The following is a 27,435-nucleotide window of genomic DNA, read 5'->3' on the forward strand; positions in this document are numbered from 1 at the left end:
TCCAACTCTCATCCTAGAAGAAGGCACCACACCTTGAATCCTCGTGAACTTTATAACATTCAAGGCCACAAGTGCGCAAATGACAGCTCTTGCACCGAATCTTGCCCCAGTATCCACACATACAGCAGAAAGCGCGCGGCAGTTGTGTCGAAATCGGTGGTCCCGCGCGCGACGCATTATAGGACAAAGCTGGCTCTGCCAAAAGACGCTGCATGATGCGGTCTGAAGGCATAGTTGGAGCGTATGAGCGCAGGAGGGGATCGTCGTCGTGTTCGGTCTTGATGAGCTTGTGTTTCCGCTCGGAAGTAGGCTCTTCCGCTTCGGCATCCGTAGTGTCGGGTTGTGAGGGTGCGGGCGTAGGGGTAGAGGTAGTAGCTACAGTCAATGTGCGCTTCTTGCGTGCGGCCGCATTAGATGCTGGCGTCAAGCTCCGCCGCGCTGCCTGGGCCGCTACCGCAGCTTTTGCTCTCGATGGTACCGCAGGGCCAGCGGCTGCTCCCCCCTGCGGTACACTCAAACCGCCACCCCCAGCAGCGATAGCAGCCTCCTCATCATCGAGGTGATTCCGGAATGTCTTCTGCGATACGAGAATGCGGCGCACGTTCGAGGTCGTTTTCGTGCGCGAGACGCGTGCGCCAGCCTCTTTGGCCGGCTTTGCGGGTACGGGTATTTGCACGTCGCGCTGGTTCTCACGATCTAGCTCGGCGAGGTGGCGGACGATGGCATTCGCGCGCCGTGAAGAGATGTCCCCGCCTTTGCCGGCATGGTGGATTCCGCGTTTGCGGCCTAGTGCAGGGGCCATGGCTGCTTTCGCAGGGTCAAACCCCCGGTCTGCGACATAGGTGTAGCCCGGGGTGGCATGAGACGAGGAGTTTGCAAGAAGTTCGACACGGAACATGATCCCCTGTAGAATATGAAGGAAGGTGCAGGGTGAGTGCTTGAGGAAGAAGACGAGGGCGTGAGCCTGTGATTTGGATGGCCCGACGATAAGGCGGTGTTTGTCTAGTTTGCATTGACCCAACAGCTCTCCGGCTAAGCTGTCATAACATGGGGGAGATGCGAATGATGAAGGAGCAGCATGGCTCCGAAAAATCATTGGAAAATCTAATGAGAATAAAAGGGACTTGCAGAAACTGATATATTCCAGGTAGTTGTACATCTCAAGATCAAATCGATTCGCAGCGAAACCAATGCAAAAGAAGACATTCCCAACGCCAGAAACCATGAGTACAGACGTAGACGGATAAAAGATACAAGGAAGAATAGCTTATTTCTTCTTCAGTTGATCAACTCGAGCCTCCAGCTCCGTTATATATGACTGAAGCTTGATCGTAGCTTGCTGAAGTGCCTGTGCCAACAAGACCGTCCTCTTCCGGGCACACCGGAGAGGAAAAGGTCATGCAATCAGCCGCTGAAAATATAATGTTTAGCAATAAATAGCTGTTAGACGTACAGAAATGTCGTCATTCAGCATCTCGTTGGAAACGCGGTAATCTCCAAGCACATAGTAGTAGACGGACGCGCTGGCAACTACGGCGCCAGTTAGGAAGCCGAAGACTCTGTTTGACGTCAGAAGAGACCGCAATACAAGACAATAGCAGAGAACAAGATGCATATAGGAGCAAAGCCAAACAAGAGAAAGAAAAAAAACAAGACATACCCTCCTCGGAAAGCTCCCACTGGCTTGCGCGCAGGCAACGGGGCGGCTTCCCAGCGGGCGCGGGAGACGGAGAAAGGTCGGGCGACGACGCGTCCGCGGAGAGGGAGAAATAGCTTTGTGCGCACAGTCATCGTGACTTGGTATCTAAAATCATCAGAGAGAGTTGGTTAAGATTCGAAGCATGTGTAGCTCTTACGTTCTGAGCTTGACGGTGGCGAGCAAGCAGTTGGAGGAATGTGACGTTGACAGGCGGGAAATCCGGCGTCCCGGCGGTGGCGTTGGGAACAAAAGCTTCTATACACTGCGTGGCCGAATATTCATAGAAACATTTTGATTCGTATTTAGTACCCCCATCTCTGTTTTCCATATTATTATTCAATGACCCACATAGTGAACATATCCTTTTCAACGCTTTCTCCCATTTTGTTTTGCAAAATATTATCTTATTTTTCATGTCTAAACTCATCAAAATGTTCTGGGCCCGATTTAGAAAGACTTTCTTCTGAGCTGACCAGCGCGGCATGGTAAATCCCTTCTGCCATTTATGACATTTAATCCTTACACTTATGACATACGGTCTTTTATAAATAATTTGGCTAGGGTACAGCTCGATCGTTTACTACAGCATAACACTGGGCACATAGCAACAGAATAACCCGCACAACAGTGGGAAGTGGATGTATTTCAGAGTAAAACTACATGAATGAGTAAGTGAAAGCCGCTATAAGCTACACCTAGCTATACAAAAAAATCATTCCATTGGGGTTAGTTCGCCATCGTGCTCTCGTTGAACAGGTCTGCCAATAGGTCATCCCGGCACACCCCTAGATCCGCGCTCTCCATGCCATAAGTACTCTCAAACACATAGATACTTAATCTGTCAAAGAACGGTCGCAGGACCCGCTCGACAATCTCGTCCTTCGCTGTTTCTCGGATCTGGTCCGAGATGAGCCATGGGCGTTTAAGGCCACCGCGTGACGCAGGCTCTGTGGCATCCACATGCATGGCAGGGGAGAACACACTACGGGGGCCAAAGCTCTGTGATACCTCATCGGCTAGAGCGACCGGTTCCCAGCGGTTGGGAGGGTAAACTGCATCGATCGTGTCCGTCACGAAGAGCCATTCCATGAGCTGGAAGTCGTCCGGAGCAATCACCAAAAGAATATCGAGCAGCTTGGAAGCCTGAAGCAATGAATAGGCGTTGTAGAGCTCAGACTGCGAGTTTCGGGGGATTGCTGCGACTGCTCCTTGCAGCTCGGCGTTGATTAATGGCCAGAACGGTGCGATGGCCGTGGCAGAGGTCTTGAGCGCTACGGCGCGAAGAACCATGAAGATTTCCGCCCGTGTTGCAGACGACGGCGAAGTTGAATTAGTCGCGGCTAGAAGGTCTTCAATTCTTTGTAGCAAGGCTGGTAGCTCGGCCACAAAGTAGTCGTCATTTGCAGAAAGGATCAACAAGGCAATACGACGAAGGTTGAGTTGCGCTTTGCGATCCGCTTCCAATCGCGCAGCAGAAGCTCCCACGCCAAACATGATTCCTGCTGTGCTAGGAGGTGGAAGACGACCTAATAGTTCCGACAATCGATCTTTGTCTGCAAGAGTCCACTGTCGCAAAAGTGCCATCCAGTAGTTCTTGATCAGATCCAAGTGGAGTCCGAAGAAGCGCGTGTCATTAAAAGCATCGGAGATGTCTTTTTTCCACAGCTTTGCCGCTGTGGGTACTTTAACCATTTGCTGTAGAAGCACCATGACGTTGCGGTTGAGGTTGTTGGGGAACAAGCGGGAGCGAATTAGCGGGCCAACAACATTGGTTGACACAGCACCGATGGCAGTGTTGATACGATCGGAGTCGCCTAAGGTGGTAAGGAATGATGGCATGGAGACCGCCAGAATGCTCAGCATATCGTCAGGGCCGGTATGAGACACTGCAGTCCGATCATACTCCAGGGAGGATCTCGCCAGGAGACCAGAATCTTGGTTCAGTCCGAGGGGTTTGCTGGTGAAGACGGCCGTGAGCAGTCGCAAAACAACGTCCTATAAAGAGAAGAGTCAATTATGAACACTTAATCAATCCAACCGGGCGTGTATAACGTACCCCGAGTTCCTTGCGCATACGTCGATCTTCGCCAAAAGTCGTGTTCTCCAACTTCGCGCCCAAGATAGCCGCAAATTCGATCAGACGGGGAAGGATTTGACGGTGAGGGAAAGGATTGCTGAGAACATCGCGCAAGAATGTTGTACAGTCGGTCCAGATTTCGTCGAGAACATCATCATCCAAAGAGCGTGCATAAGCAACCAGAAAACTGGCAAGCTCAGACTCAGACAGGCTGGAGGTCAATGAAGACTTGCGGTTGTGATCTAACGCGGCCGGATTTGTACGCGTGTAAATCGCATTGAAGACGGCCGGTATAGTGATCTTGGGACTTGATCCATCAAGGGTATGCAAAAGATTAAAGATGAGCGATGCAGTCTCCTTGTCTGACTTAGTCCAGAGCTCGACCAGCGTCTCTAGACATTCGAGGGCCTCGGCAGTGAAAAAGTGCTCTAGAATCCTCCGCGATCTGTTTCGCATGCGCAGCGAAGTGTATTGGAAAGACGCCACCGACTCAGAGTCAGGGGGAGTCTCGCCTCTATCCCCTGCTCCCCAGGCCCAAATGGAAAAGCAAAGGCGAACAGCATCCTGGAAGCAGAGTAGGACGGTCAATCGGTCATTGGCGGTATTAGATCGGCCTTGGCTGCCATCTGAATTGAAGACCCCTGATACCATGTTACCAAAAAAGCCCTGTGGTTGATCTGGACTCTTGGCTGCGGGGGCGTTTGACTCCTCTACGAGAAGCCGCTCGTGAGCATTGGCGATACATGTTTCCATACCAGTGAGCAGAGCGATAGTAACATGCTCGGAGCGGTCTTGAGGCCAATCTTCAGTTTGCTGGAATGCAAGCTGAAGTCTCCCAAATGATGCTCTGATCTCCCTGCAGAAGCATTCCACAAGCATTAGGAGAATCTGGAAGATCGTATGGGAGTAGAGTGGAAGCACGTCGCAAAGCAGGCCAATCCACTTGTCCACAATCTCTCGGGATTTTGCGGAGCTTATTCCTTTGAGAAGACAATCCAGGAGCCGCTCCGGCGGTCGTGGAAGCTGAGGCATCGATGGCGCCCTGTCTGCCTTGTCACTGGTGAAAGACAAAATCGAAGGGCTCGTCAGACGTTCACGAGAAGGGGCTCGCTGATGCTTCGGCCGAGGAGGAGGCGGTGGTAGATAGGCTTGAGCAAATCGTACCTTGAGAACCGCCAGAAGCGCATCAATGAGGGCACCCTGAACTGCAATGCTACCGCCTTCGTTCGCTGCAAGCAGAAGACGATCCACCAGAAAGTCATCGATGCCGGACTCGACCAAGTCCTCAGCACCGGGGCCCAAGATAAGTTGCCGCATAAGATAAAGAGCCTCCTTTTGCAGCCTTTCTCCTTCGGGATTGACCTGCGTAGTGTCCGGGGCTTGATCGCTAATGATTCGAAGGGAAGCCTCAAATATTGTGGCATGAAGGCTTTTCACGCTGGAATTATCCTCCGAATTAGCTGCATCCGGCCGCTTCTCCATCTGGCCCAACGTATGCGTAAGGATTGTAATCCAGCCGGGGTGAGAAAGGGTGGATATGATATTCGAAGCCGTTCGCAATAAGTAGATGCATTCCTTGTGGTCGTTTGGAGAGATCGCCTGATTGTCATCGTCGCCGGGGATATCACGCTCAAATAGTTCCTCGAGCTTGGAAACAACAACATGGAAAACCCTAGAGCAATGTCAGCTTACAGGGCTCCACGAACCGCTCTGTTGGATTATTTACCTATGAATGGACGGTAAGTCTTGAAGCCACTGTTGAACGTTGTGAGAAACATCCCCGGGCTCCTGTGAAAGAAGATCGAGAACGATAAACAGCGGGCGCTCGAGCATCGAGCACTGGTAGGAGAACGGAGTCCCTCCAACATCCACTACTTGCTTGGGAGGCTGTTCATGCGCGCCGTGATGGCTATGATTCCACAGGACATAGAACTTTTCGGCTTGCTCTTCCGACGAGAGATGGCACGAGCCTGCTCCAGGCACGCTGACCATTAAGGATGTAATGGATGCCTCCACAAGGTGGTCCGCCCAAGAAATCGAATGCAGCGACCACAGACAACGTACAGCCTCGACATGAAACTTCGGGCTCAATGGCGATAGATATTGCCACAGATTTTGAACTAGACTCGGGATGAGTTCACATGCATCTGAATAGCTGATGTAGAAACCAGGGCTTTGAATGAAAAAGAGGTTGGTGACTACAGAGGCAATGGTTGAAATGGTTGCAAAAGAGGCCGTTGTAGAATCGCCATTTTTTCTGGCCAGTCTTTTCGAGATTGCTTCATAGAATCGCCTGTCTCGAAGGACGCGTGACTTGGGAAGTTTCTGAAGCAACGTCACCAGGACATTGAGTTTCTTATGAAGGGATGAGGTGCTATCATCGCCTTGCAGAGAGTGAACAGATAGTTCATGGGCTTCTCGAATGATCATCTCGCCAATTTGTTTTGGGGCAAATGGCAGAGGAGGAAGCTCAAGGCTGTTCTTGCTGCTTTCGTAGAAATAGTGAACCTTTTTCACAATTTCACTATTTCGGGCCTTTGCATCGGCGCCGGTAGATTTCTCGGAGCCTGTCTTTCTCGAGAATGCTCGCTCAGTAAGCAACGGTGTTAAAGACTTGAGCACTTTATGCAGTGCATCAGATACGAGCTGTCTGTTCGCACTAGTTTCTGACGGTGGCGCTTTCAGAGAGGATAGTTCACCCATCTTGAAAAGCAATGACAGTGTCAAAAGAGGAACATGAATCTGGATCATGTCTTCTTCCCGCACATTGAAGTTCTCGAGAATGAACTCTGCGAGGCTTAGGCTGTGCAAAACTTGGTTATTATCGTTGTCAACATCTGTCAGGCTGAAGTCAATCAGGCCCAAAAGTTCCGCAAAGATGACACTGCTTTCCACGCCATCGAAGAAAGCACTGGCACTTCGAAAAACTTCTTCGAAGTGGTTTTTGGGTGCCTGCTTTTCGAATTCTTGGACGCTATTCATAATTGGAAGGAAGACGGCTGGCACGATGTATCCGCCAATCTCCCAGCGATCCATCAAGGATAGTGCAGTTCGGAAGGGTCTTGTCCTTTCCGACGGAGCTTTAGGCGCCTGCTTGATCATGTTGAGAAGACCATTGACCAAGGGCCGCAAGCCAACCTGGCTGAAATATTGGGATTGCGAAAGCTCCTTGCCATCAGCAGATGCTGGTCGAGCTCTTTCCGAGAACTTCTGCCCGTCCAGAGAGGGTCGCTCATTTGCAGGCTCCGGCCCCAAGAACCACGCCCATAATCGGCGATTCAGGCTCATATCTCGTCGAGTGACCACGCCAACTGCAGCGACAATTAAGGTTTGCAGATCGCTGTCAGCAATCCGAGATTGCAAAATAGGAGAATTCAGAGGTAGGTGGGTAACCAAGAGATCAAGGAAGTTTCTCTGCACCAGAACTTGTTCGTCAGAGAGACCGGACGCAAAACAACGAACCAATAGGCCTGGTTCAGGTGAAATTACGGAATCGGCTGCCGCAAACATCTCAGGCGGAATGTTCTTCGTGTCGTTGCTATCCGCGGTGCTCGGTCGACGATCAGCGATGCCCAACCTTGGGAGATATCTGTTCAAGTACGCGAGGACGCCGAGCCGTCGGCTCGAATTCGTGATTGAAGCCAGAAAGAGGCATTGCCAGAAGTATTGACCAGAAGCCGCAGACTCGGACGTTCGCTGGGTCTCCAGATGGCCAGATGCATCCCTAAGTTTGTTGATTATTCGGAGAGTTGGCTCGAAGTCATCGCTTGTCTCCTCCTCCAACCCTGGAAGCAAGGCCAGCAGGATTGCTTTCATGGCAGGGCGAATGGCCCATGGTTCCAGATCAACAATGTATCCCTCCACCAGAGATAAGAACAGCGGTCGAACGGTGAGCGAAGCGAAGGTCAGGGTCGGGGCAAGGCCAGGCAGGTACAATGGTAGGTCGTGCGATAATCCCTCGAGCTAGATGTGACACCAAACTATCAGTCACCACATTTCGCGTCTGCTTCGCGTTTTGAAATACCTTGATTAGCCCGAATATGTACGTATAAACTTCAAGTGCCTTCTGATGGACGCCCGACGGCAATGATGGATTCAAGCATTGGGCCAGTCGTTTCGAGACCAAGGCCTTATGCGGGACGACTGGTTGGTCGAGAGGGTGGGATTGGAGCGCCTGGTCAATAGTCAGTTATATGACCTCTTGCGATCTCGCGCTTGCACTCACCTTTAGTAGGCGACTGAGAAAGGAGATATAATCGGCCCATTCTTGTAAGGCGTTATCGAACAGTGACAACGCTCGCTCGACGCTCGACGCATAGCGGCGGTAATTCTTGTCTTTTTTGAGGGACCCTGCATTCACCAGAAGTATTTAAACATGAGATTCTGTTAAATCGAAGCTTTGCTTGGGGGTTACAGACCTTCCTTTCCTTGTAGCCGTGGACGCGTCAGGGAGCTTTCGGAGCTTGCGGGGGAGCTCGACCTCACAAAGGCACTAGGATCAAGGCTCATGGTGCCAATGACGGACGGTGTATTGATGCAAGATTTGCAGTGTGCACTCCGTCATATTTAGGACATTGAGAGCAACCCTGGTGGAAGGGGAAGTTGGTGTCCGATGACTAGGGTCGAAAGGGCCACGCAGGCGGCCACATTGATGTTTTGTCCGCCTTGCGAGCTTCTCCGACTCGCCGATCGACGTCAGCGTTTACCAACTCCGCATGACAACAGGCCAGCCAGCACACTCCGTGGTTCGGCTTTCGCAATTTTGACGATGCGTAACTTATGATTCAATGCCCCGCGCCCAGCGATCGCGTCCAGAAGCGCACGCCCATTGCGGGGATGACTACACTACTACCAGACCCTCAGAGCGATGAGCCCCTCGACGAGAACTTGACGCCCTGGTCAGCTTCCAGCCCTCCCCATGGCGAGTCCCGGGATCGCAGTCCCAGTCCAGAGGGTCCGCGGCCACCTTTGCCTCCGCGCCCGAACACCTTAAGCTTGTTAAACGACGAGACGGCATCGCGAACCGCGAATTTACAATGTGAGGCGACAACAGCCGTTTCTCGAGGGGAGATTGGTACGCAGTCACCGGAAGCCGCAGGTAGTGTCTATTCGACACTGGCAGTGCGTGGCTTGTCTCGAGGGCTCAAGGCGAGGGCCAGCCTTAGCCATTTAGCTAGTCCGAGAGGCAGCGAGGCCGGAGACTCGGCGAGCATTCGAAGTTCAATCCAGAACAGTGATCCTGGAGATGTCGAAGCCCTGTTCAAGGACTTCGTGGCGACAGCGCCTGTAGATCAGCCGGGTACCGCAAGCTTGCTTCACTTTCCCGAATTCCCCGCCGATGATGTGGACGATGACGAGTTTATGGGCGAGTTTGAGCCGGTCGGTGAACTAGATGAAGATGCTGGCAATGAAGAGTTGCTCCTTCAGCGGTGGAAGTCAAGGCAGAAACACTACATGATTCTTTCGGCCGCTGGCAAGCCGATTTGGACGCGGCACGGCGACGGAGGGTTGATTTCAACCTATGTCGGGGTCGTTCAGACCATCATATCGTTCTATGAAGATTCGAACGACCATCTCCGTAGCTTCACAGCTGGGGATACTAAATTTGTCATTATGACTCGAGGGCCCCTACATCTCGTCGCCATCAGCCGCATGATGGAGAGTGATGACCAGCTGCGGCTCCAGCTAGAAGCTTTTTACATGCAGATCCTATCCACTTTGACGCTGCCTTCCCTCGCTCATCTCTTTTCCGTGCGGCCATCTACCGATTTGAAGCGACCGTTGCAAGGCTCAGAAACTCTCTTGTCGTCATTGGCAGACAGTTTTACCCGCGGATCACCATCTACTTTGCTATCTGCTTTGGAATGTCTCAAGCTACGCAAAGTACATCGCCAATCGATTAACAATGCACTTTTGAAATCCAAAGCCAGCAGTCTGCTCTATGGATTGGTGGTTGCAGGTGGGCGACTCGTGAGTGTTGTACGGCCAAAGAAACACTCGCTCCACCCGGGTGATCTACAGCTTCTCTTCAACATGGTATTCGAGGCCGATGGCGTCAAGGCTGGAGGCGGAGAAAGTTGGATCCCCGTCTGTCTACCTGGTTTCAACAGCAGTGGCTACCTATATATGTATGTCAGCTTCCTCGATCTCCGAGGCGACATCGACGAGAATGAGGACATTTCGAAAGACGAGTCAGTTGCCATTGTCCTCATCAGTCCGGACAAGGAAAGCTTCTTCGAGATGCAAGGAATGCGTCATTCGTTTGTGGAAGTAAGTGCCTTTCGGTCGTAGGAGTGTGAATGAAGACTAATACATAGTTATAGCAAATGGAGAAGAATGGCAGTCTTAAGGTGATCGCTTCTGCAATTGACCAGGGTCGGCCGGCAACCACGGACATTGTGCCCGGGACGGTGCTGCACCATTTTTTGTATAAGTCCCGGCCGAACGTTCAATTTACCATGTCGTCTTACTCTCCTGAGTTCACTTCGATCTCTCGCCGGCGAAGGTCAACACCTGTCTTCGTTCCCTTTATCCGACCTATGTTCTAACCTTTTTTCAGATTGATGTCTGTGTACAATAACATTCACTCCAGCGTCCACGCCAAGAACACCCATGTCAAGGTACACCACTGCGTATCACGGTCAGCAAGTTCATTTGCATGGGTGACCCCGGTCTTTGAGTTATACTGCGTTGCTGAGCCGAACGCGAACCGAAACGCGCTGGTGCAAAGCGCCAGCAAGGTCGCTCAGTGGGTACAACAAGAGGAAGAAAGACTATTCATCATTGGTGGTGCCGTACGTATCATCTGACTTGCCGTCATTATTGAATGGAAACTAATAGCGGCCTCAGGTTTTTTAAAACCCCGAGCGCCCAGTTCTGTTCGACTGAGAGAGAGAGATGCGATGGTTCGGGATACTTTGTACATAGCTTCTTACAATCATACCCAATGCCAAGCCATAGATTCGTGTCCTGTTCTGTCTTTCTAGACTCCATCCTCCCCATTGCACCTCATAAATTCGACCAAAATTTTGCTTGAAAGGGAAACACGATGTATGCTTTTGCAGCTAAGGAGATCACGCAGAAGATCCAGGTCGTCAATCAAGAGAGTCATCTCGAAGGTTCAACAGCTGGCGCATAACTTCGCCCGACTTGCTGCGCAGGGCATCGTGGTACATAGTGTTGGTGATGAACTGCTTCGTACCCTTGATTTTGGCGGCTGTGTTTGAGGCCAGATCAAAGTGCACATACATGTCGTCAATATATGTGGCAGCATAGACAGGCACTTCATTCTTGGCCAATTGGGCCTTGTCATACAAGTCAGGCCAGTCGCTGGTGGTAGCGAGAATCTCAGCTACCTCCCGGATCTGCTTGAGCTCAGTGTACGACTCGAACATATCTTTGAAGACCTATATATTGCAATGTGTCAGGAGCGCTTGGCATGATAGTTATGTGATATAAGATGGATATTTTCGTACCATCTCCCCAGTGAAGTAAATCTCCGGTTGGGAGTCAGTGATTTGAAATCGAGGGTATTCGGCCCTCAGTCTATCTGCCGCCCAAAGCGAGGGTTTGCTGCGGTCAAATGATCAGCAACTAACATCTGATGGATTCACAAAATTGGCATCATTCACCCTTGGCAATAGATTGCCTCGTGCAAGACGGCGTAGATAATGTTCTTGTCCATTCCGCCATTGCTATCAATAATAGCAAGCGTTGGAACGGTGAGGGAACCAAAGATCTCCAAGTCGTTCCAGACTCGTACAACAATTTCTAAGGCGGAGGTAAGTAAGATCTCCCTTCGCATGATGCCCATTAGGGAATATACATACCATGCAGAGAATCGATACCGCCTGGTCGGAATTAGAACTAATTCCAATACGCTCAACAGATAGGACTTACCATGGAAGCCGAAGACGATTCCAAGTTGCTGAAAACGGGCTGGTGTCAGCCAGCCTGAGGGCAATGCGACCTGGTTTGCTGCCAGGTACTGCATGATCTTCTTAACGCGCTCAGCATCCTCCGGGAATTTGGCATAGTATGCCTCATTTCTCTCCACAACCTTCTCTGCTCGCGTGTCAATGAATGCCACACGCGTTTGATGAACAGAAGTACCTACCATACGTCCGTTCATAAACAGGGACTGGATCGTTGACAAGAGGTGGCAATCCACCACAGAGAAAAGCTTCCCGCAGACCCTCGGGACTTAAATTAGATGACAAAAATCAGCATGCAGCTCGAGAACGCAAATTTTGATTGGAGATTAGAACGAAGGCGACGCACAATTTGGACAGATAAGTGGCAGCACAGAAGCCGCCAAAGCTCTGGCCGATAATGCTCCATTTGCGCTGATCCTCGGGATAATCCAGAGTCAAAAGTTTCCGGATGGCCTCACAATCGCGGACAATGTTGTCAGCGCGGAATTTCTGGAGGTACTCGGCCTGCCTGATTGCGTCCCCCTGACGAGCAAGAGTTCCCGCAGTGATGGTAGAGCTCAGGCCGGTGCCGCGCTGGTCTAGGAAGAGGACCTATCTAATATATTAGGGGGAAAAATTCCTAAAATGAAGCACAACCGCTTAACTGGGTCGGAATCGAGGATCACAAACTTGATACCCCTTGCTGAGGGCTGGTTCAACCAAGCCGTAATTCTGCGGGGCACCACATCCAAAGCCCGGTCCCCCCTGGAGGTAGACCAGCCAGGGCAGCTTGGACTCTTCTTTAGTGGGCTCAACTGGCTTATTCAGTCGGGAGACGCTGCGGGCAAATAGTCTCAATGTGCCATCGCTGGGCTTGCTGTAGTCGATTGGGACATCGAAAAACAGCTCCGCCACGTGGAGCTTTCCTAAAATGCGGTCAATTCCCTTTATTTCAGTAGACCCCAACCGGACAATAACACAGATACCCACCTGGCACATTGTGGAATCGCCGATCGATCAGCTTCGCGGCCATTGGTGCGAATCCTCGAAGTAGCTTACATGCAAAAGAGTGTTGAGTTTGAAAGTTCGAGAGGGCAGAACTGCGGAGAAGCAGTGCCGCACCACTCGACCCGCTTGACTCCCGCTTGACTCCCGCTTGACTCCTGCGATAGCGATAACCTCGCGCCTGGACTCAATCCTCCCGTCGTTCCAGTGACAACGTGCTTAGCGCCTGACGTGACTAATTAATGCATTTGACAGCCTTTCGACCCAGCAGATAAAAATTAAGCCGAGCTCCACCACCCCTCTTTCCGGAAAGTCCTGCCGAAGTTACCATCCTAGAGGATTCCGTCGCAGACCCCGGCCGGCCTATAAATTGAACTGAAGCCCGTCATTTCAGCCAAAGGTATATCAGCCATGCATGAACAAATTTTGCAAGATCTGTGGAAAGTCGCTCAAGGAAAATGGGAATCCGGTGTCCTCCCAAGCGCGGAGAGCTTGGCTCGGGCGCGGGCTTCTCTCCCCACGACGCTTCCAGCGACCGGCGCGAGCCTCGAGTCCATCCAGCGACATATTCTTGATGACATTGTCCCAGGATTTAATGGAGGCAGTATAAGCCCTAACTACTACGGCTTCATCACTGGTGGTGTCACCCCAGCTGCACTATTCGCGGACAATGTTGTTTCTGCCTATGATCAAAACGTTCAAGTGCATCTCCCAAGCCACTCCATCGTTACAGAGGTCGAGTTCAACGCATTAGGTCTCCTCGCAGATCTCTTCCGACTGGATCGTTCCACCTGGCAGAATGGTACCTTCACCACCGGTGCAACCGCAAGCAATGTCCTCGGTTTGGCTTGTGGGCGTGAATGGATTCTTCGCAAAGCAGCAGAACGAAAGGGAGTTCAAGTGAGCAGTGTTGGGGAGTCCGGCTTGTTTGAAGTATTGCACGAACTAGGTCTTTCTGGAGTCCAGGTGCTATCAACCCTGCCGCATTCATCCCTGGTGAAAGCCGCCGGTGTTCTAGGCATTGGTCGTGCCAATGTACGCAGCATTTGTCGTGCCCATAATATGCTCCATTTTGATCTTGAGCTGCTAGAAAAAGAGCTGGCAAGAACAGACAAAGTCACCATTGTGGCTGTCTCCTGTGGAGAGGTCAACACTGGCCGCTTTGCAACCACCAAGGAGGATATGACGCGGATTCGCCAGCTTTGTGACAAATACGGGGCATGGCTTCATGCAGACGGTGCTTTTGGCATCTTCGGTCGTATCTTGGATGATGATCCGGAGTTTGCAACAGTCAAGACAGGGTCTGATGGGATTGAACTGGCAGACTCTATTACTGGTGACGGCCACAAGCTTCTCAATGTGCCCTATGACTGCGGGTTTTTCTTCTGTCGACACCCAGACTTGGCAGCTCAGGTCTTCCAGAATGCCAACGCGGCCTATTTAACACCAGGTCCCTCAGAGGGACCTCCGATTCCATCACCTCTGAATGTTGGAATCGAAAACTCTCGCCGTTTCAGGGCCTTGCCAGTATACGCCTCTCTGCTTTCGTACGGGAGAGATGGGTATAGAGAGATGTTACAGCGCCAGATCCGCCTCGCTCGATGCATTAACGAATGGATCTATGACCACCCGGAGTATACAGCATTGCCGGAACCAACATCCAAATCAGATCTAATAGACCAGACTTTCATGGGTGTTTTATTCCGTGCCAAAGATGCCCAGTTGAATTGCAAGCTAGCAAAGAAGATCAATGATACTTCAAGGATCTTTGTGTCTGGCACGAGCTGGGACGGCGCGCCCGCTTGTCGAATTGCCATCTCAAACTGGAGAGTTGATGTGGAAAGGGATCTAGAGCTTGTGACTGGGGTTTTGGCCGAGGTATCTGAGCTTCAAGATTAAGACTAAATTTTACTGATGGGTGGATATATAAGGCTTCCATTAGTATTATCTTTCTTTTCTAGTTGTCTCGTAGTAGAATAATATTTACAGTAATATTAATAATAAAATTAACTTTGAATCGAAATTAGCCCTTTTCTCGAGAGTTCAAATATGTCTTTCTTTAATCTTTGTTATATTATAGCTTATATAATCTAATATAGCTATATTAGTATAAATTTCTTCTTAATATATAGGATTAACTCAGAGCGAGATAGATGCGCAGATGAAACAGGAAATGCAGAAGAGTCGCGGTCGTAAGCCAAGTACAGAAACGAAGCAACGGCGCTGTGTCGTCTGCGGCGAGCCAGGACACAACGCTAGACTTGTCAGATAGTAGAGGAGATGTCTGAGGAAATTTTGATTCGATTGATTTAATAGATCTAAACGTTGTGGTTGATTTGCTACCGGAGAAGGTTGCCGGATCGCGGCCAAGTGGCCAGCTTGCTTATCTGGCCACCTCACTTATCAAGTACGCTATCCCTAGTTAGCCTACTCTAATAGCCCAGCGCTCACTCAGGGAATCTCCTATCTCTGCCAGGTGGCCGATGTAATTCACGTATCTCTCATACCATTAGTTGCCTCTCATACTAGACAAACCCGATTTTTCACGCTTTGACAGACTTGTAACGATCGCTCACGTTAATAACCCATATGTGGTTACCTCCATAAAGGTCCCCGTACCTCGCAATCCAAGTGTATGGTACTGAAAAATGGCATATAAACAGCTTCTTCCAGTCTGGAAGGTTCCATGCAAACAGGCTAAACAGTCAAGGCTAAAGAAATGACAAAAATGGGAGTCTCCCAAATTTTGCGGGCAAATAATCAGCCATCATGCCGCGGATAAAGCTCAATTTTATCACAGGAAACGCACACAAGCTCGCCGAGGTGCAGGCGATACTTGGCAGTACGGTCGAGGTAAAGAGCCAAACAGTCGACGTCCCTGAGATTCAAGGGCCTATAGAAGATATTGCGAAGGAAAAAGCCAGGCGCGCCTCCGCAGCAGTAAGCAACATACCCACAGATTCCCATCAAGGAAGCATGGCTTATAAGTCAAGTAGATCAATGGCCCTGCTTTGACTGAAGACACGGCGCTAGAATTTCACGCGCTTAATGGACTTCCCGGGCCCTACATGTGATTAATCCCTACATCTTTGTCTTTCTGTTCGCAAGCTCATATAAACTAGCAAAGAATTCTTCAACGCATTAGGCAATGAAGGCTTGAACAGAATGCTGGATGGCTTCAATGACAGAACGGCCGAATCGGTGTGTACGCTTGCCTTCTGCAGCAAACCTGGGGCCGAGCCTATAATCTTTCAGGGAAGGACTAAGGTAAGAAAACAAGTCATGACGACGTTCATTCAAAGCATCTAATTTCATCGTGAAGGGCGTTATCGTGCGGCCAAGAGGCCCGGCAAACTTTGGTAAGTAATTTCCAGACTTCAGATCTAGGAAAGTTCATTCTGATACATAAAAATTGTAGCCTACGACCCGATCTTTGAGGTTGGAGCAAAGACATATGCCGAAATGGAGAAGGAAGAGAAGGTAACGCATCCCAGTTATTATTCGTGATTACTGCCTTGCACCGAACAAAAGTGATATAAAAGATAATATTCATACTAAGTTTACTAGAACCGGATCTCTGATCGATACAAGGCCCTGGTAAAGTTCCAGCAGTGGCTGATCGAGAACCACCAACAGCAGGTGTAAGGAAGTGATACCTAAGGACTATAAGATATATAGATTATTAAAAATCCTTATCATTTCATAGTAATCCTCTTTATATTAGAACTTTAGCTAGTATAATAACTAACGTATAATCTCGGGATAAAGAGGGTATTTAATATAAATACTCATGTGAAGCAATATCCACGTATGTACAGCAAACGTCATCTAATGGAAGTAATTCAAGAGGATGAATTTTTTTTTAATGAAAAATCACCGACGGCGACCCGCTCCACCCATGTTCTCAGTGCGGTCATTCATGCTAACCACCTCTCCAATGCCTGCCGCTTCTTGCTCATCCTCCAGCGCCATGATCTCCTCGCGGCTATCCCACCATTTCTCTTCCGCGATATCGAATGCAGCCTTTCGCAACTCCTTAACAGTCTTGCCCTCGGCCTGACCCTTCAGCCTCAACGCTTCGAGTAGTATATTCTGCCAGTCTTCTGAGGTTCGAGTGAAGAACTCCCGCAAACTCTCGAAGGGGCGGGGCTGTGGGCGCGTGTCATCCACAGGGTGCTCTGCTTCTTGCTCCTCAACTTCAAGCTGCTCCATGCCCTGAGTGACTGAAGGCACGGTTACTTCGGTGGGAGCGAGCGAAGGAGTATCCAGAGACATGGCATCACCTTCCTCCTCTTCCATTTCCTCATCTTCCTCTTCCTCTTCATCTTCGTCCATCTCTTCATCGCTTTCGGCCTCATCCAGAAGATTCCAATTTTCGGGCTCAGTGTAGAAAATCTCCTTAACACCGTCGAGCTTGACCAGGTCAATAGAGTACATGTCATTGAACGTGAATTCCCGGTCACCCTTCTCAAATGTGCCACCGTAAATGAAAAGAGTGTCGTCTTGCACTGCAAGTTGAGCATTAAATCTCCTGTGCGGCATCTCAAAGCGGACAATCGCGGGCTTAGCAGGTTCGATAGATTCCTCGGTCTTAGGCGTACTCGATTGCATGAAATCATCATCGTCGTCATCAGAATCGCGGATCCCTTGCTTAGTTTCCAATGCCTTCAGATTCTTCAAAAGTTCTTCCTCGTCTGCTTTGCCACGGTTGCGAGACTTGCTTGCCTGGTTTGCTTGCTGCTTCTTGCCTGGTACCCGCGGGCGACGAAGACTCAATGGGAAGAAACGGTTGCGGTCAGTGGTCCAAGCAAATAACGTGTCGAAAAATTCACTGTCGATACCCTCCTCTGTCAATTCGACATCATGCACTCCACCAAACATGATGCCTCGTCCTTTGTGGTACGCCATGGTGGTGCCCACACGAGGTGGGTTAGGTGTATTGGCGGGCTTCTTTCTTCGTTCCCAGCGGATGATTGGGCCTGCCGAGGCCGCTGAATTAGATTCAGGGGGTGTGATTCTCAGGAACCAGGTGTCTTGGTGGACCATGGGCCGCAGAGCCATTTTCTGAGGGCCGCCTTTGCCTTGCTTGCCGCCGGCACTGCCTGTAGACTTCACTCGCGAGTAGCCACCGTAAATCACGGCACCAGTCTCATGAGGTAAGAATGAAAATGAGGAACGAGGGTCAGGCTTCTGCGAGGCCGTTGTCAGGACGGGGTTGAACCAGGTATACTTCGAGCAGTCGTAGATCCACAAGTCCTGCAAATACTTGGTCTGCTGAGAAGTATCTTGGAAGCCACCGAAGAGAACGATGTAGTTCTATGTTTCAAATTAGATTTGACACTCAGGGTTCCCATATTTTCAGCACGCATACCTTGTAGTAGGTCATTCGGTGGCCGCTTCTTGCAGGAGGGCCTTTGCCCTTGGTTTCGAGACGAGTCCATTCCCTTGTGGCAGGGTCCAGATGCCAGAAGTCATTATAGTGGTAGAATGTGCCCTGCTTTGGTGACGAAAATTCTCCTACTCACTGTTAGATCCGTCTTGCAGAAACTAAATGTTGTGTGGGCACCCATGAACTCACCTCCGAACAAGTACACGCCTCCTGCGTTGCCTCCGCGACACCAAGCATGCCCACTTCGAGGCAACGGGCTGTTAGGACTCGTTACCTCCCTCCATTCGCCTCGATCGATCAAATAAACGAAGAGATTGTTGAAAAATGTCGCATGGGTCCCATCGAAGTACTCTCCGCCGAAAAGCAGAACTTCGTTCCGGTTAGATGGGGATGCAAGTACTGTAGCAGATGATCTGGGTGCTGGAGGGCCTGAAGGCACCTCGGTAACCTTCAGGAACTTCGCTTGCTCCTCGGCGTACTGGGCGAGGATGGCATCCAGGTCCGCATCCTCGGCGTCGCTATCCACATCCTTGCCCTTCGCTTTAGACCTTTTCTCCTTTTGCGCTGTCTTCTTAGTTTGTTTGGCCGCTACACGCTCTTTGTGCTCGGCGGACTTCTTGTTTTTCTTGGCCATGGTGAATCGTGGCTCTTTGCATGGATTTTTTGGACGCTGCAAGATTCTGGCCCGCGGGGCATAAAAAAGCTTTTCCCCACATACACTTATCTAGGTGGGATGATCATTGACTACGACTACAAACCCCAACACGGTTAATATAAATACAAGATCTGCATATTCATCGATATGTAGTTTTATTCATTAACCTATTATCATAATTTATCTCGATTCCAGATTCAATTGCAAGCGTAATGGAGGTCGTGGGCAAGCATCGACGCCGCTTATCAGTGGCCCTGACCGCTCACGTGAAGGACGCGTCGAAGGGCTCGCGACGGCGCGATGCGTCGACAATGAAAGGACAACGACAACAACCAAAGGCCATGAGCGCCATACGCCCCCATGACGAAGAATAATCTCGCCGTGCACCTCAAATGGCTACTGAAGCAAGGCCCGTCCCTGTACCCGACGTTGTCTGCCGATATTTTCCCGATTGAACGCGGCAGTCGCGTCTCTCAACAACCTACTCCACCATCTGACGAAACCGAGCTATTGGACGACATTTTGGAGCGTGCAGATGATGTGACAGACGAGAATATGGCAAGACTCATGCTTGCCCCCTCTTCGGAGAGCAAGCCCCGACTGCTAAGTCGGGGCAACACACGGCCACCGAGTTCACCTGTCACTGTCAAAAAGCCGTCTTCGTTAACAAGTGTGATTCAAGGTATGCAGCCAATATAAGGGTGAACCATAGGGTCTGGGCCTGACGTCGACTTCACACGAGCAGACTCGTTCCTTGAACCGCCGCAATCATCCTTCAAGAGTGTCCGACCGAGGGCCACTCCTCAACGATCAGACCGTAAACCTGACATGTCCCTGTTCGGTGCGATCGAATCCATTGATCTGACTGGAGAGCCTGATCGATTCTTCCCGTCGTCTTCAACCACCGATCTTGGAGAACCGCGACGCCTTTGGACCGAGGATGCTGCATCGCGCCAATGGCCCAATGAGAAACGAGGAAAGAAACGGACAAGTGATGAATATACGTCGGATCTTCTGTCGCCTTCGAAACATGCGACCAAAGTACGAACACCTTCGAAAGCAAGCAGACTCTCCATTTCTGAAGACACTATACCGGAGCTCTCTCAAATAATGAGTCGACCCAACAAGGTAAACCCCCCGAACAGAGCAAAACATGACAAACCCGAGTCTCCTGATCTTCCACGAAGCAACCGAAAAAGGATTATTGCGGATTCCGATGAAGAAGATGTATTCGACGACAGTTGGCTTCATGATGACGATATGATCATTGATGCCAATACAGGGTTGTATCCAAAGCTTCCCCCACTGAGCCCAACAGAAAAAGGGAAGGATGTGCTCGAGCCTGCTGCTGGCTGCCCATCTCAGGTGCCAGCTTCCAGAAATGTGTTGCCACCGCCAGCGCACAAAGAGAAGAAATCGACATACAAGCCATCAAGACCCCCACAGCCTTCTCCGGAGCCAAAGATGCCAAGTTCGCAAGCCAAGGATGAAAATATTCTGAAGTTCACGTCTCTTCCCGCAGACTTCCTTGGAAAGGCGGTTTTGCGACTGAAGACGACCCTTCAGAAGAACGCTGAGATTGTTTACGAACAGGCAATGGAGGGTCGACCGGCACCGGAACTCATTGCCGCAAACAAAGACCTTGTCGCTCAAATACAGGCGATTGAATTATTGCAAACGCATAAGGGATCACACAGCGAGTGTGTAGCTCGCAAGGAAAGCCTGAAGCGGGACGTTATGTGCGTTATATCCCAAGGCCTAGATCCAACAACTCTGCCGGAACTCGCACAAAGCCGAGTGGCTGAGGCGGAGCTGGAACAGATAGAATCCAAGATACGCGAAATTCTCCCCCGAGCCAATATCTTCGCTATGGCAGCCGAGCTTGGATTGGATGATCCAGGTGCACCAGCAAACAATCTGAACCCGGAACCAATGCGAGCCTCTTTACACAGACAACAATCCGAAGACTGTGCCCCCGTGCGAGAAGTATCACCACCTGTCTATCGAAACCCCCAACCGTCTGAGGCAAAGGAAAACTCGTGGATGCCTGACCAGAGCAGCCAGACCCGTCACAAAGAACCCTTTCTTTCGCGAAATATGGGTTCGCCTGTGATGGACTTCGACGAATTCGATTGGAATGCTAGCGACGAGGAGATGCTGGAGGTGGCTGGAAGTTTTGACAATGAACCCCAGGCTCCTGTTCGGGAGCAAACCCAGAGTCGCAAAGTCTTCGCAGAGACATCAGGAAACACTCCTCGCAAGCCTATGCCTGCTCCGAAGAAGTCACCTGGCCGCAGCACCTTCTGGTCCAACCATGCATGGTCTCAGGAGGTGAGAACTGTCCTCAAAGATAGGTTTCATCTGCGCGGCTTCCGCCCAAATCAACTGGAGGCCATTGACGCAACCCTTGGTGGGAAAGACACCTTCATCCTGATGCCGACTGGAGGTGGAAAGTCTTTGTGTTATCAGCTTCCCTCTATCGTGACAAGTGGCCGTACCCATGGCGTGACACTTGTGGTATCACCGCTATTGAGCTTGATGCAAGATCAGGTGGACCATCTGCGAAAGTTGAATATCAACGCCTTCTTGATGAACGGAGACTCGGATAAGGCTGAACGGTCGTGGATTCTCGGTCAATTGTCTAACGGAGACGGAGAAGGCCTGGAGCTGTTGTACATCACACCTGAGATGATCAACAAGAACCAAACTTTGGTGAGGGCTCTCGAAAAACTTCACGGTCGAAACAAGCTCGCGCGACTGGTCATTGACGAGGCACACTGTGTCAGCCAGTGGGGGCATGACTTCCGGCCAGATTACAAAGAACTGGGTGAAGTCCGAGCAAAGCTACCAGGTGTGCCCGTTATGGCTCTGACTGCTACAGCTACAGAAAATGTGAAAGTGGATGTGATACATAATCTAAAGATGAGTGGATGCGAGGTATTCTTGCAATCCTTCAACCGGCCGAACCTGACCTACGAGGTGCGGCCTAAAGGGAAGAACGATGAAGTACTCGCCAGCATCGCCGAGACGATCATAAATTCTTACCGAAACCAGTGTGGGATTGTTTACTGTCTGTCACGGAAGACATGTGAGAAAGTTGCAGAAGATCTTCGAAAAAAGTACAGACTCAAGGCCCAGCATTACCACGCAGGAATGAAGTCGGATGAGAAGGCTAAGGTGCAAAATCTCTGGCAAAAGGGCAGTTGCCATGTTATTGTCGCCACCATTGCTTTTGGAATGGGCATCGATAAGCCTGATGTACGTTTCGTTATTCATCACAGCATCCCAAAGAGTCTCGAAGGATACTACCAGGAGACTGGACGCGCTGGCCGAGATGGCAAACGTTCTGGCTGTTATCTTTACTACGGTTACAAGGACGCAGCTACCCTCAAGCGTATGATTGACGAAGGCGATGGCAATTACGAGCAAAAAGCCCGCCAAAAACATATGCTTCGCAATGTTGTCCAATTTTGTGAAAATCGCAGTGACTGCAGACGTGTGCAAGTTCTCGCCTATTTCAATGAATACTTCCGTCGCGAGGACTGTGGTAATTCCTGTGACAATTGCAAGTCAGATCTGGTTTTTGAAGTGCATGACTTCTCACAGCATGCTGCCTGGGTCATTAATATTGTCCGGCATTTCCAGAACCAACCGGGTGAAAAGGGCGAAAAGGGTGAAAAAGTGACTGTGCTCCACTGCGTGGATATCCTTCGTGGGGACTTGAAAAGGGCCAAGTCTGCCTCGCACAAGCAATTACCATGGTACGGAAAGGGGTCTGATCTTGATCGAAGGGAAGCAGAGCGACTTTTCTATCGGCTATTGGGAGAGGACGCCCTCGCGGAAGACAACGTCATCAATGGGAAGGACTTCGCAGTTCAGTATATCAAACTCGGCCGGCGTGCCACGGAATTCGAAACCGGTCAGCGCCAGATGAAATTACAAGTGCGCGTGTCTCCCAATGGCAAAGGCAAGGCAGTAGCACGGCCGACACAGAAGACAAAGTCCGGCAGCCAGGCTTACCCCCAATCCACAATGGTGTCGTCCCCTGTTCAGTCCGCTAAGGATCGCCGCCAGGCACGATCTCAGCAGCGGAGCATGCGCGTCGACCACTCCTCGGACGACGAAGACAGCGATGGCTTTGAGCGCATTCGAGTGGCGGGTAGATCGCGGAATGAGAACACTCGTGAAGTGGGACCTCCCATCACGGCTGATCAAAAGATGGAACGATTGGACCATCTCCACCGTGCTGTGGTAGAGGACTTCGAGGTAACAGCGAAGAGGTATCTCCAAGAGGTAAGTAACCCTGTCTATCCTACGCAGAGTTTCGCGATGCTCACGTACACTTCCATGCAGATCGTTGTAGAGAAAGGCCTTCGGTCCCAGCCGTTCCCTGATCACATCCTGCGGGATATGGCCATTTCTTTCCCCAAGAGTAAGTACTACCCAAGCTAGGCTCCCACGGGCATTGGACTTGGTCCTAATTTCTGTATAGCTCCCTCGGAACTTTCTGCTATTCCCGGCATCGACCCAGACAAGGTTACACGATATGGTCGCCAGATCTTAAGGCTGGTAGATAATGCAAGACGACGCTACCACGAATTGAAGGAAGAGGCGGAGAGTAATGGCATTGTTCCGGATCCCAACCATCACAATGTCATCAATCTCAGCAGCAGCGACGAGTACAGCGATGACGACCTTTTTGTTGACCAGGAGACTAATCTTGACCTGGACTACCCCATTGATATCCCTGCCGATAACATCACCAGCCGCTATTTCCCTCCCGCCCCATCGCCCGGCTTTGATCCTGAAGATGATTTTGAGTCTGGCCCAGCAGCGTCGAGCTCGAAGGGTCGCAAGCGCCCATACACCAAGCGACCTCGACGAAAGAACGGCAGTTCCACAGGCACTTGGAAAGGGAAAGGCGCTCGACCAAAGGCCAAAACCGGCAGTGAACGCGCCCCCAGCAGGTCTTCTGCTGCACCTCGAAGGACCACCAAATCCAAACCCCCTAAATCCACGATTGGAATGATGCCTGTGTAGAGGATGTTGTTTTAGTCCGCAAAGTTTCACGATTGGGCGTTTTGTATGCATGGAGCATCTACAGGCGTTTTCTATTTCCTCCACTACGGTTCCGGGGCTGTGACTACCCACGGGCTGAAGCATGGACTCTCATTTTCTTCTGAAGGATTACGCCAGATTAGGATATAAGTAGACATAATAACCATATTCTATGTTAAGAGTTTCATAGGCCGCACTCCTTAGTCGCCCAACGATCGACCAAAATCGATTAGCCGTAGGCGTCGTGCGTCCCTTGGGTGAAATTGGGCCACCCTGGCTCGCACAAGAAACCGGGAGACGGCCGAATCTCGTTTCAAATCGACATATGAGGTCCCGGCTTCTAGCAAAGCATTGAGTAGATTGTGTACTTCCGCTGCGGCAGCTTCTCGCTTGTTTGCGGGGTTCGAGCCATCTGTGCTGCGACGAAGCATTTGATCAATTCGCTGCTGGTTTCCATCCTCTTGCTCAGCGGGCTCCTTCGGCTTCTTTGGCTTCCCATGAGCTGTATATCCCGCCTTCAGCGTCGTGTCAGACACCTCTAGAGCATCGCCAACCGTGGGACCACCTAGATCCTCGGCCGCGAGCATTGGTGCCAGTGTCTCATCAATGAATCTATCCAGAAGCTCCTTGAGCTCCTCAGATGCCCGGTCCATGCCCTTGTTCTTGTTCTTTTGTTCCCGAACAACCTCTCGGGCTACTTGGGAGGGCGTCTGCTCTTGCTTTCGTGCGTTGGCATTGCGAATCCGTTGGATTCGCTCGCGAAGGCCTGTGGAAATTGCGCGGGAGTCACGCAAGTTGGCCTCTTCTATGCGGAGACGCTCGCGATCGGCAGATAGCGTGTCTGCAGTTACCAAGACTGACATCTTGCCATCCTTGATGAGCTGCGAGGTTTCTTCGGTTGCGATAAGCGAGGGTAAGACAGAGTCTACTGTTGGCAAGTCATCCTCGATCTGCAACAGAGAGTCGTACGCCTTCTTGGCGCACCGTGCTCGGGAAACGCGGGCCCAAGGGTCGTTGTCATTGTCCCAAAGGTCATGGGAGCGAATTTCCCGAAGCTAAAGACCGCCTGAAGATCAGCTAACATTGATCAACGCTCCGTCGGGAAGCAGCGCGTACTTTTTCCAACTCCTCCTCTTGTCGTCGGACTTGCTCCTGAAGCTGTTGCAAGGTCCCATCCAGGCGTCGTGCATAGGCATGCAGGGCCGTTGCACTAAGCGGCTCTTTCGCGGACTCGTTCTCCGCAGTCTGCCGGTTCTGGACGAATTTCTGAATCTTCTGCACGGTGTCCTCAGAGACCTCCATATTTGTCTTTGGGCATGCCCGTGTTTCTCGAATGACCAATGGAGGTGTGTGACTTGAGCAGACGTCAACGTGCCAAACAGCCGCGTCGCGTTGATAGCACGTGATGTGCCAGTTGGGTTTAGCGGGGAACCTCCCGACTTCGTCTCGTCTCTTTCCTCTCGGCTCGTCACCCTCAACTTCTCTCACCTCTTCCTCCCGCGCCTTCTTTCGGTTACTCCTCCCCTTCCATCCCAGCGTGCCCTTTCGTTCTCCTTCTAGCATTCCTCTATCCCGCGATTAGTCGCCTGGAGGTAGCTGTGGTTCAGGTTGCGCATTCCCTGGTTTCCTACTTTGGACCCTCTCCCTACCCGTCGCATCCAACACCGACACCCTCCACCTCCCTTCCATCCTCTTCGCTTTTTCCTCTCGAGCGATCCCCGGTAGCACATCCCGTGAAGCATTTCTTGCTCTTCAACTGAAGGGCCCCATCACCATTGATCTGCACTTGCTCTCGGCACCAACACCGTCTCTTTCTCCACTTCCAGCCTCTCCACAGCACCAGATTCCCCCCCGTCGATCGCCAAGCACCAGCACCTTCTGTGGGAACCTCTGGTGTACATAGACGATCATAAAAGAAGAAAGCAGATTTCATTCTTGACATCCCGACTCCTTTCACGTAAGTGAAGACAGAACAGCACAGTGGTTACCATGTCGGCCTCTCCATCCAACCTGCAATCAACGAAGCGTCCTCTCGAGGACCCCTCCTCTCCCTCGGGCCCCAACGATCAGCCGGAGGCCAAGCGTCCGGCCCTGGACAAAGTAGCACGCAGTGACGCTGAGGCCGAGACCGACGTGTCGACCAACCAGATCCCAGCCGTGGAAACCTCCAAGGACACCCAGGGCGACACTGTCGTCCCCGATGCTCCCAATGGCAAGAGTCATCCCGAGACTCAGCCGATTCAGTCGACCGCTTCGCACGGCGAGCGGGCTGGTTCCCAGTCCGACACCCACGCCCCTCAGGACGAGTCGAGCTGGATCCATATCCGTGCCGTGATCTCCAGCCCGGAGGCTGCTACAGTCATTGGAAAGGGAGGTGAGAACGTGTCCCAGATTCGTCGTATGGCCGGTGCCAAGTGTACTGTCAGCGACTATTCCCGGGGTGCCGTCGAGCGGATCCTGACCGTGAGCGGCGCCCAGGACGCGGTAGCCAAGGTAGGTCTATTTGTTGTCTAGTTGTGGACCAAGGAACCCTAAGAAGCTAACCCATGTAGGCCTTCGGTCTCATCATCCGTACCCTGAACAATGAGCCCATCGATGCCCCTTCTACTGCCCAGTCCAAGACGTACCCTCTGCGTTTGCTAATCCCCCACATTCTCATCGGCTCCATCATCGGCAAGGGTGGTAGCCGTATTCGTGAGATCCAGGAGGCGTCCGGCGCGCGACTGAATGCTTCCGATACCTGCCTGCCTCTGTCGACTGAGCGCTCGCTGGTGATTCTTGGAGTCGCGGATGCTGTGCACATCGCGACCTATTATGTTGCCGTGACCCTGGTGGAACAGCTGACTGAGCGTTTTGGCGGCCCTGCAGCCTCGGCGTATGCCACCCGCAGTGGTGGACCCGCTGGTGCCGTTCCTGGCGGCATGCAAGTTGTCCCATACGTGCCCCAGCCCGCCGGTGGCCAGTACGGTCACCCGGACACCTTCAAGCGCAACCACCCCCACCCCAACCGTGGCCAGCCTGGAGCTTATGGCGTTCCCTACCTTCAGGGCCAGGCCCCCGCCCCCGTTGCCCAGCCCGCCATGCCTTATGGTGCTACACCGCACACTCCCTACGCCGGTGCTGCCCCTCACCAACCTAACCCCTACGTCGGCGGTCCCCAGGCTCCTGCCGGCCGCGGTGCTCCCACTGCCCCGGCTCCTGTGGGTGGCGCTATGCCTGGCCAGCCACTGACCCAGCAGATCTTCATCCCCAACGATATGGTTGGAGCCATAATCGGCAAAGGTGGTGCCAAGATCAACGAAATACGCCACCTGAGCGGTAGTGTTATCAAGATCAATGAACCTCAGGAAAACAGCAACGAGCGTCTGGTGACGATTACTGGTACCCAGGAATGCAACCAGATGGCCCTGTATATGCTTTACTCGCGCCTCGGTTAGTGACCTTCCATTAACAGAGAACAAAGGTACCATATATGATTCTAACTTCAATTTACAGAAAGCGAGAAGCACCGCGTTTAAGTTCAACAACCTCTTTTATCTTGGGAGCCCTACCGGCGTCGCGCCCCAAAAGTCCACGGTGGTTTACGATGATTCTGTTCTTGTTTCCAATCTCACACGGGTGTTTCTTTTATTTTCTTGT

The 27,435-nt window shown here is 51.4% G+C and overlaps 10 protein-coding genes across 10 annotated transcripts; 5 read left to right on the forward strand and 5 right to left on the reverse strand.

The window, feature by feature from the left end:
* Positions 1-13: 13 nt before the first annotated feature.
* N7482_004331 (putative HIT finger domain protein) lies at positions 14-898 on the reverse strand (the record flags this gene model as incomplete). The annotated part of the gene is made up of 1 exon (XM_056686456.1): positions 14-898. One exon carries the CDS (start codon positions 896-898, stop codon positions 14-16), a length of 885 nt encoding a protein of 294 aa, XP_056545198.1.
* Positions 899-2,425: 1,527 nt separating this feature from the next.
* On the reverse strand, positions 2,426-8,285 carry N7482_004332 (dopey family protein; the record flags this gene model as incomplete). The annotated part of the gene is made up of 6 exons (XM_056686457.1): positions 2,426-3,694; positions 3,756-5,448; positions 5,503-7,739; positions 7,801-7,950; positions 8,002-8,126; positions 8,195-8,285. 6 exons carry the CDS (start codon positions 8,283-8,285, stop codon positions 2,426-2,428), a joined length of 5,565 nt encoding a protein of 1,854 aa, XP_056545199.1.
* Positions 8,286-8,555: 270 nt separating this feature from the next.
* On the forward strand, positions 8,556-10,585 carry N7482_004333 (guanine nucleotide exchange factor MON1; the record flags this gene model as incomplete). Its single annotated transcript, XM_056686458.1, has 3 exons — positions 8,556-10,046; positions 10,100-10,281; positions 10,336-10,585. 3 exons carry the CDS (start codon positions 8,556-8,558, stop codon positions 10,583-10,585), a joined length of 1,923 nt encoding a protein of 640 aa, XP_056545200.1.
* A 285-nt stretch (positions 10,586-10,870) lies between these two features.
* N7482_004334 (proline iminopeptidase) lies at positions 10,871-12,722 on the reverse strand (the record flags this gene model as incomplete). The annotated part of the gene is made up of 9 exons (XM_056686459.1): positions 10,871-11,182; positions 11,252-11,348; positions 11,408-11,546; positions 11,606-11,626; positions 11,676-11,840; positions 11,893-11,978; positions 12,057-12,301; positions 12,380-12,615; positions 12,680-12,722. The coding sequence occupies 9 exons, from the start codon at positions 12,720-12,722 to the stop codon at positions 10,871-10,873; spliced, it is 1,344 nt and encodes a 447-aa protein (XP_056545201.1).
* Positions 12,723-13,105: 383 nt separating this feature from the next.
* N7482_004335 (pyridoxal phosphate-dependent decarboxylase family protein) lies at positions 13,106-14,593 on the forward strand (the record flags this gene model as incomplete). Its single annotated transcript, XM_056686460.1, has 1 exon — positions 13,106-14,593. One exon carries the CDS (start codon positions 13,106-13,108, stop codon positions 14,591-14,593), a length of 1,488 nt encoding a protein of 495 aa, XP_056545202.1.
* An 870-nt stretch (positions 14,594-15,463) lies between these two features.
* Positions 15,464-16,339, forward strand: N7482_004336 (non-canonical purine NTP pyrophosphatase; the record flags this gene model as incomplete). The annotated part of the gene is made up of 6 exons (XM_056686461.1): positions 15,464-15,634; positions 15,691-15,764; positions 15,817-15,961; positions 16,017-16,053; positions 16,113-16,174; positions 16,262-16,339. 6 exons carry the CDS (start codon positions 15,464-15,466, stop codon positions 16,337-16,339), a joined length of 567 nt encoding a protein of 188 aa, XP_056545203.1.
* A 228-nt stretch (positions 16,340-16,567) lies between these two features.
* N7482_004337 (putative Kelch repeats protein) lies at positions 16,568-18,717 on the reverse strand (the record flags this gene model as incomplete). Its single annotated transcript, XM_056686462.1, has 3 exons — positions 16,568-18,010; positions 18,066-18,211; positions 18,273-18,717. 3 exons carry the CDS (start codon positions 18,715-18,717, stop codon positions 16,568-16,570), a joined length of 2,034 nt encoding a protein of 677 aa, XP_056545204.1.
* Positions 18,718-19,098: 381 nt separating this feature from the next.
* On the forward strand, positions 19,099-23,778 carry N7482_004338 (uncharacterized protein; the record flags this gene model as incomplete). Its single annotated transcript, XM_056686463.1, has 4 exons — positions 19,099-19,420; positions 19,484-23,031; positions 23,092-23,170; positions 23,231-23,778. The coding sequence occupies 4 exons, from the start codon at positions 19,099-19,101 to the stop codon at positions 23,776-23,778; spliced, it is 4,497 nt and encodes a 1,498-aa protein (XP_056545205.1).
* Positions 23,779-23,996: 218 nt separating this feature from the next.
* On the reverse strand, positions 23,997-25,098 carry N7482_004339 (uncharacterized protein; the record flags this gene model as incomplete). The annotated part of the gene is made up of 2 exons (XM_056686464.1): positions 23,997-24,851; positions 24,913-25,098. The coding sequence occupies 2 exons, from the start codon at positions 25,096-25,098 to the stop codon at positions 23,997-23,999; spliced, it is 1,041 nt and encodes a 346-aa protein (XP_056545206.1).
* A 687-nt stretch (positions 25,099-25,785) lies between these two features.
* Positions 25,786-27,314, forward strand: N7482_004340 (telomere maintenance protein PBP2; the record flags this gene model as incomplete). The annotated part of the gene is made up of 3 exons (XM_056686465.1): positions 25,786-26,289; positions 26,349-27,228; positions 27,292-27,314. 3 exons carry the CDS (start codon positions 25,786-25,788, stop codon positions 27,312-27,314), a joined length of 1,407 nt encoding a protein of 468 aa, XP_056545207.1.
* Positions 27,315-27,435: the final 121 nt, after the last annotated feature.

The sequence above is a fragment of the Penicillium canariense genome, assembly GCF_028826845.1.
Source record: "Penicillium canariense strain IBT 26290 chromosome Unknown utg000002l_segment0_segment0, whole genome shotgun sequence".
Classification (NCBI taxonomy): domain Eukaryota; kingdom Fungi; phylum Ascomycota; class Eurotiomycetes; order Eurotiales; family Aspergillaceae; genus Penicillium; species Penicillium canariense.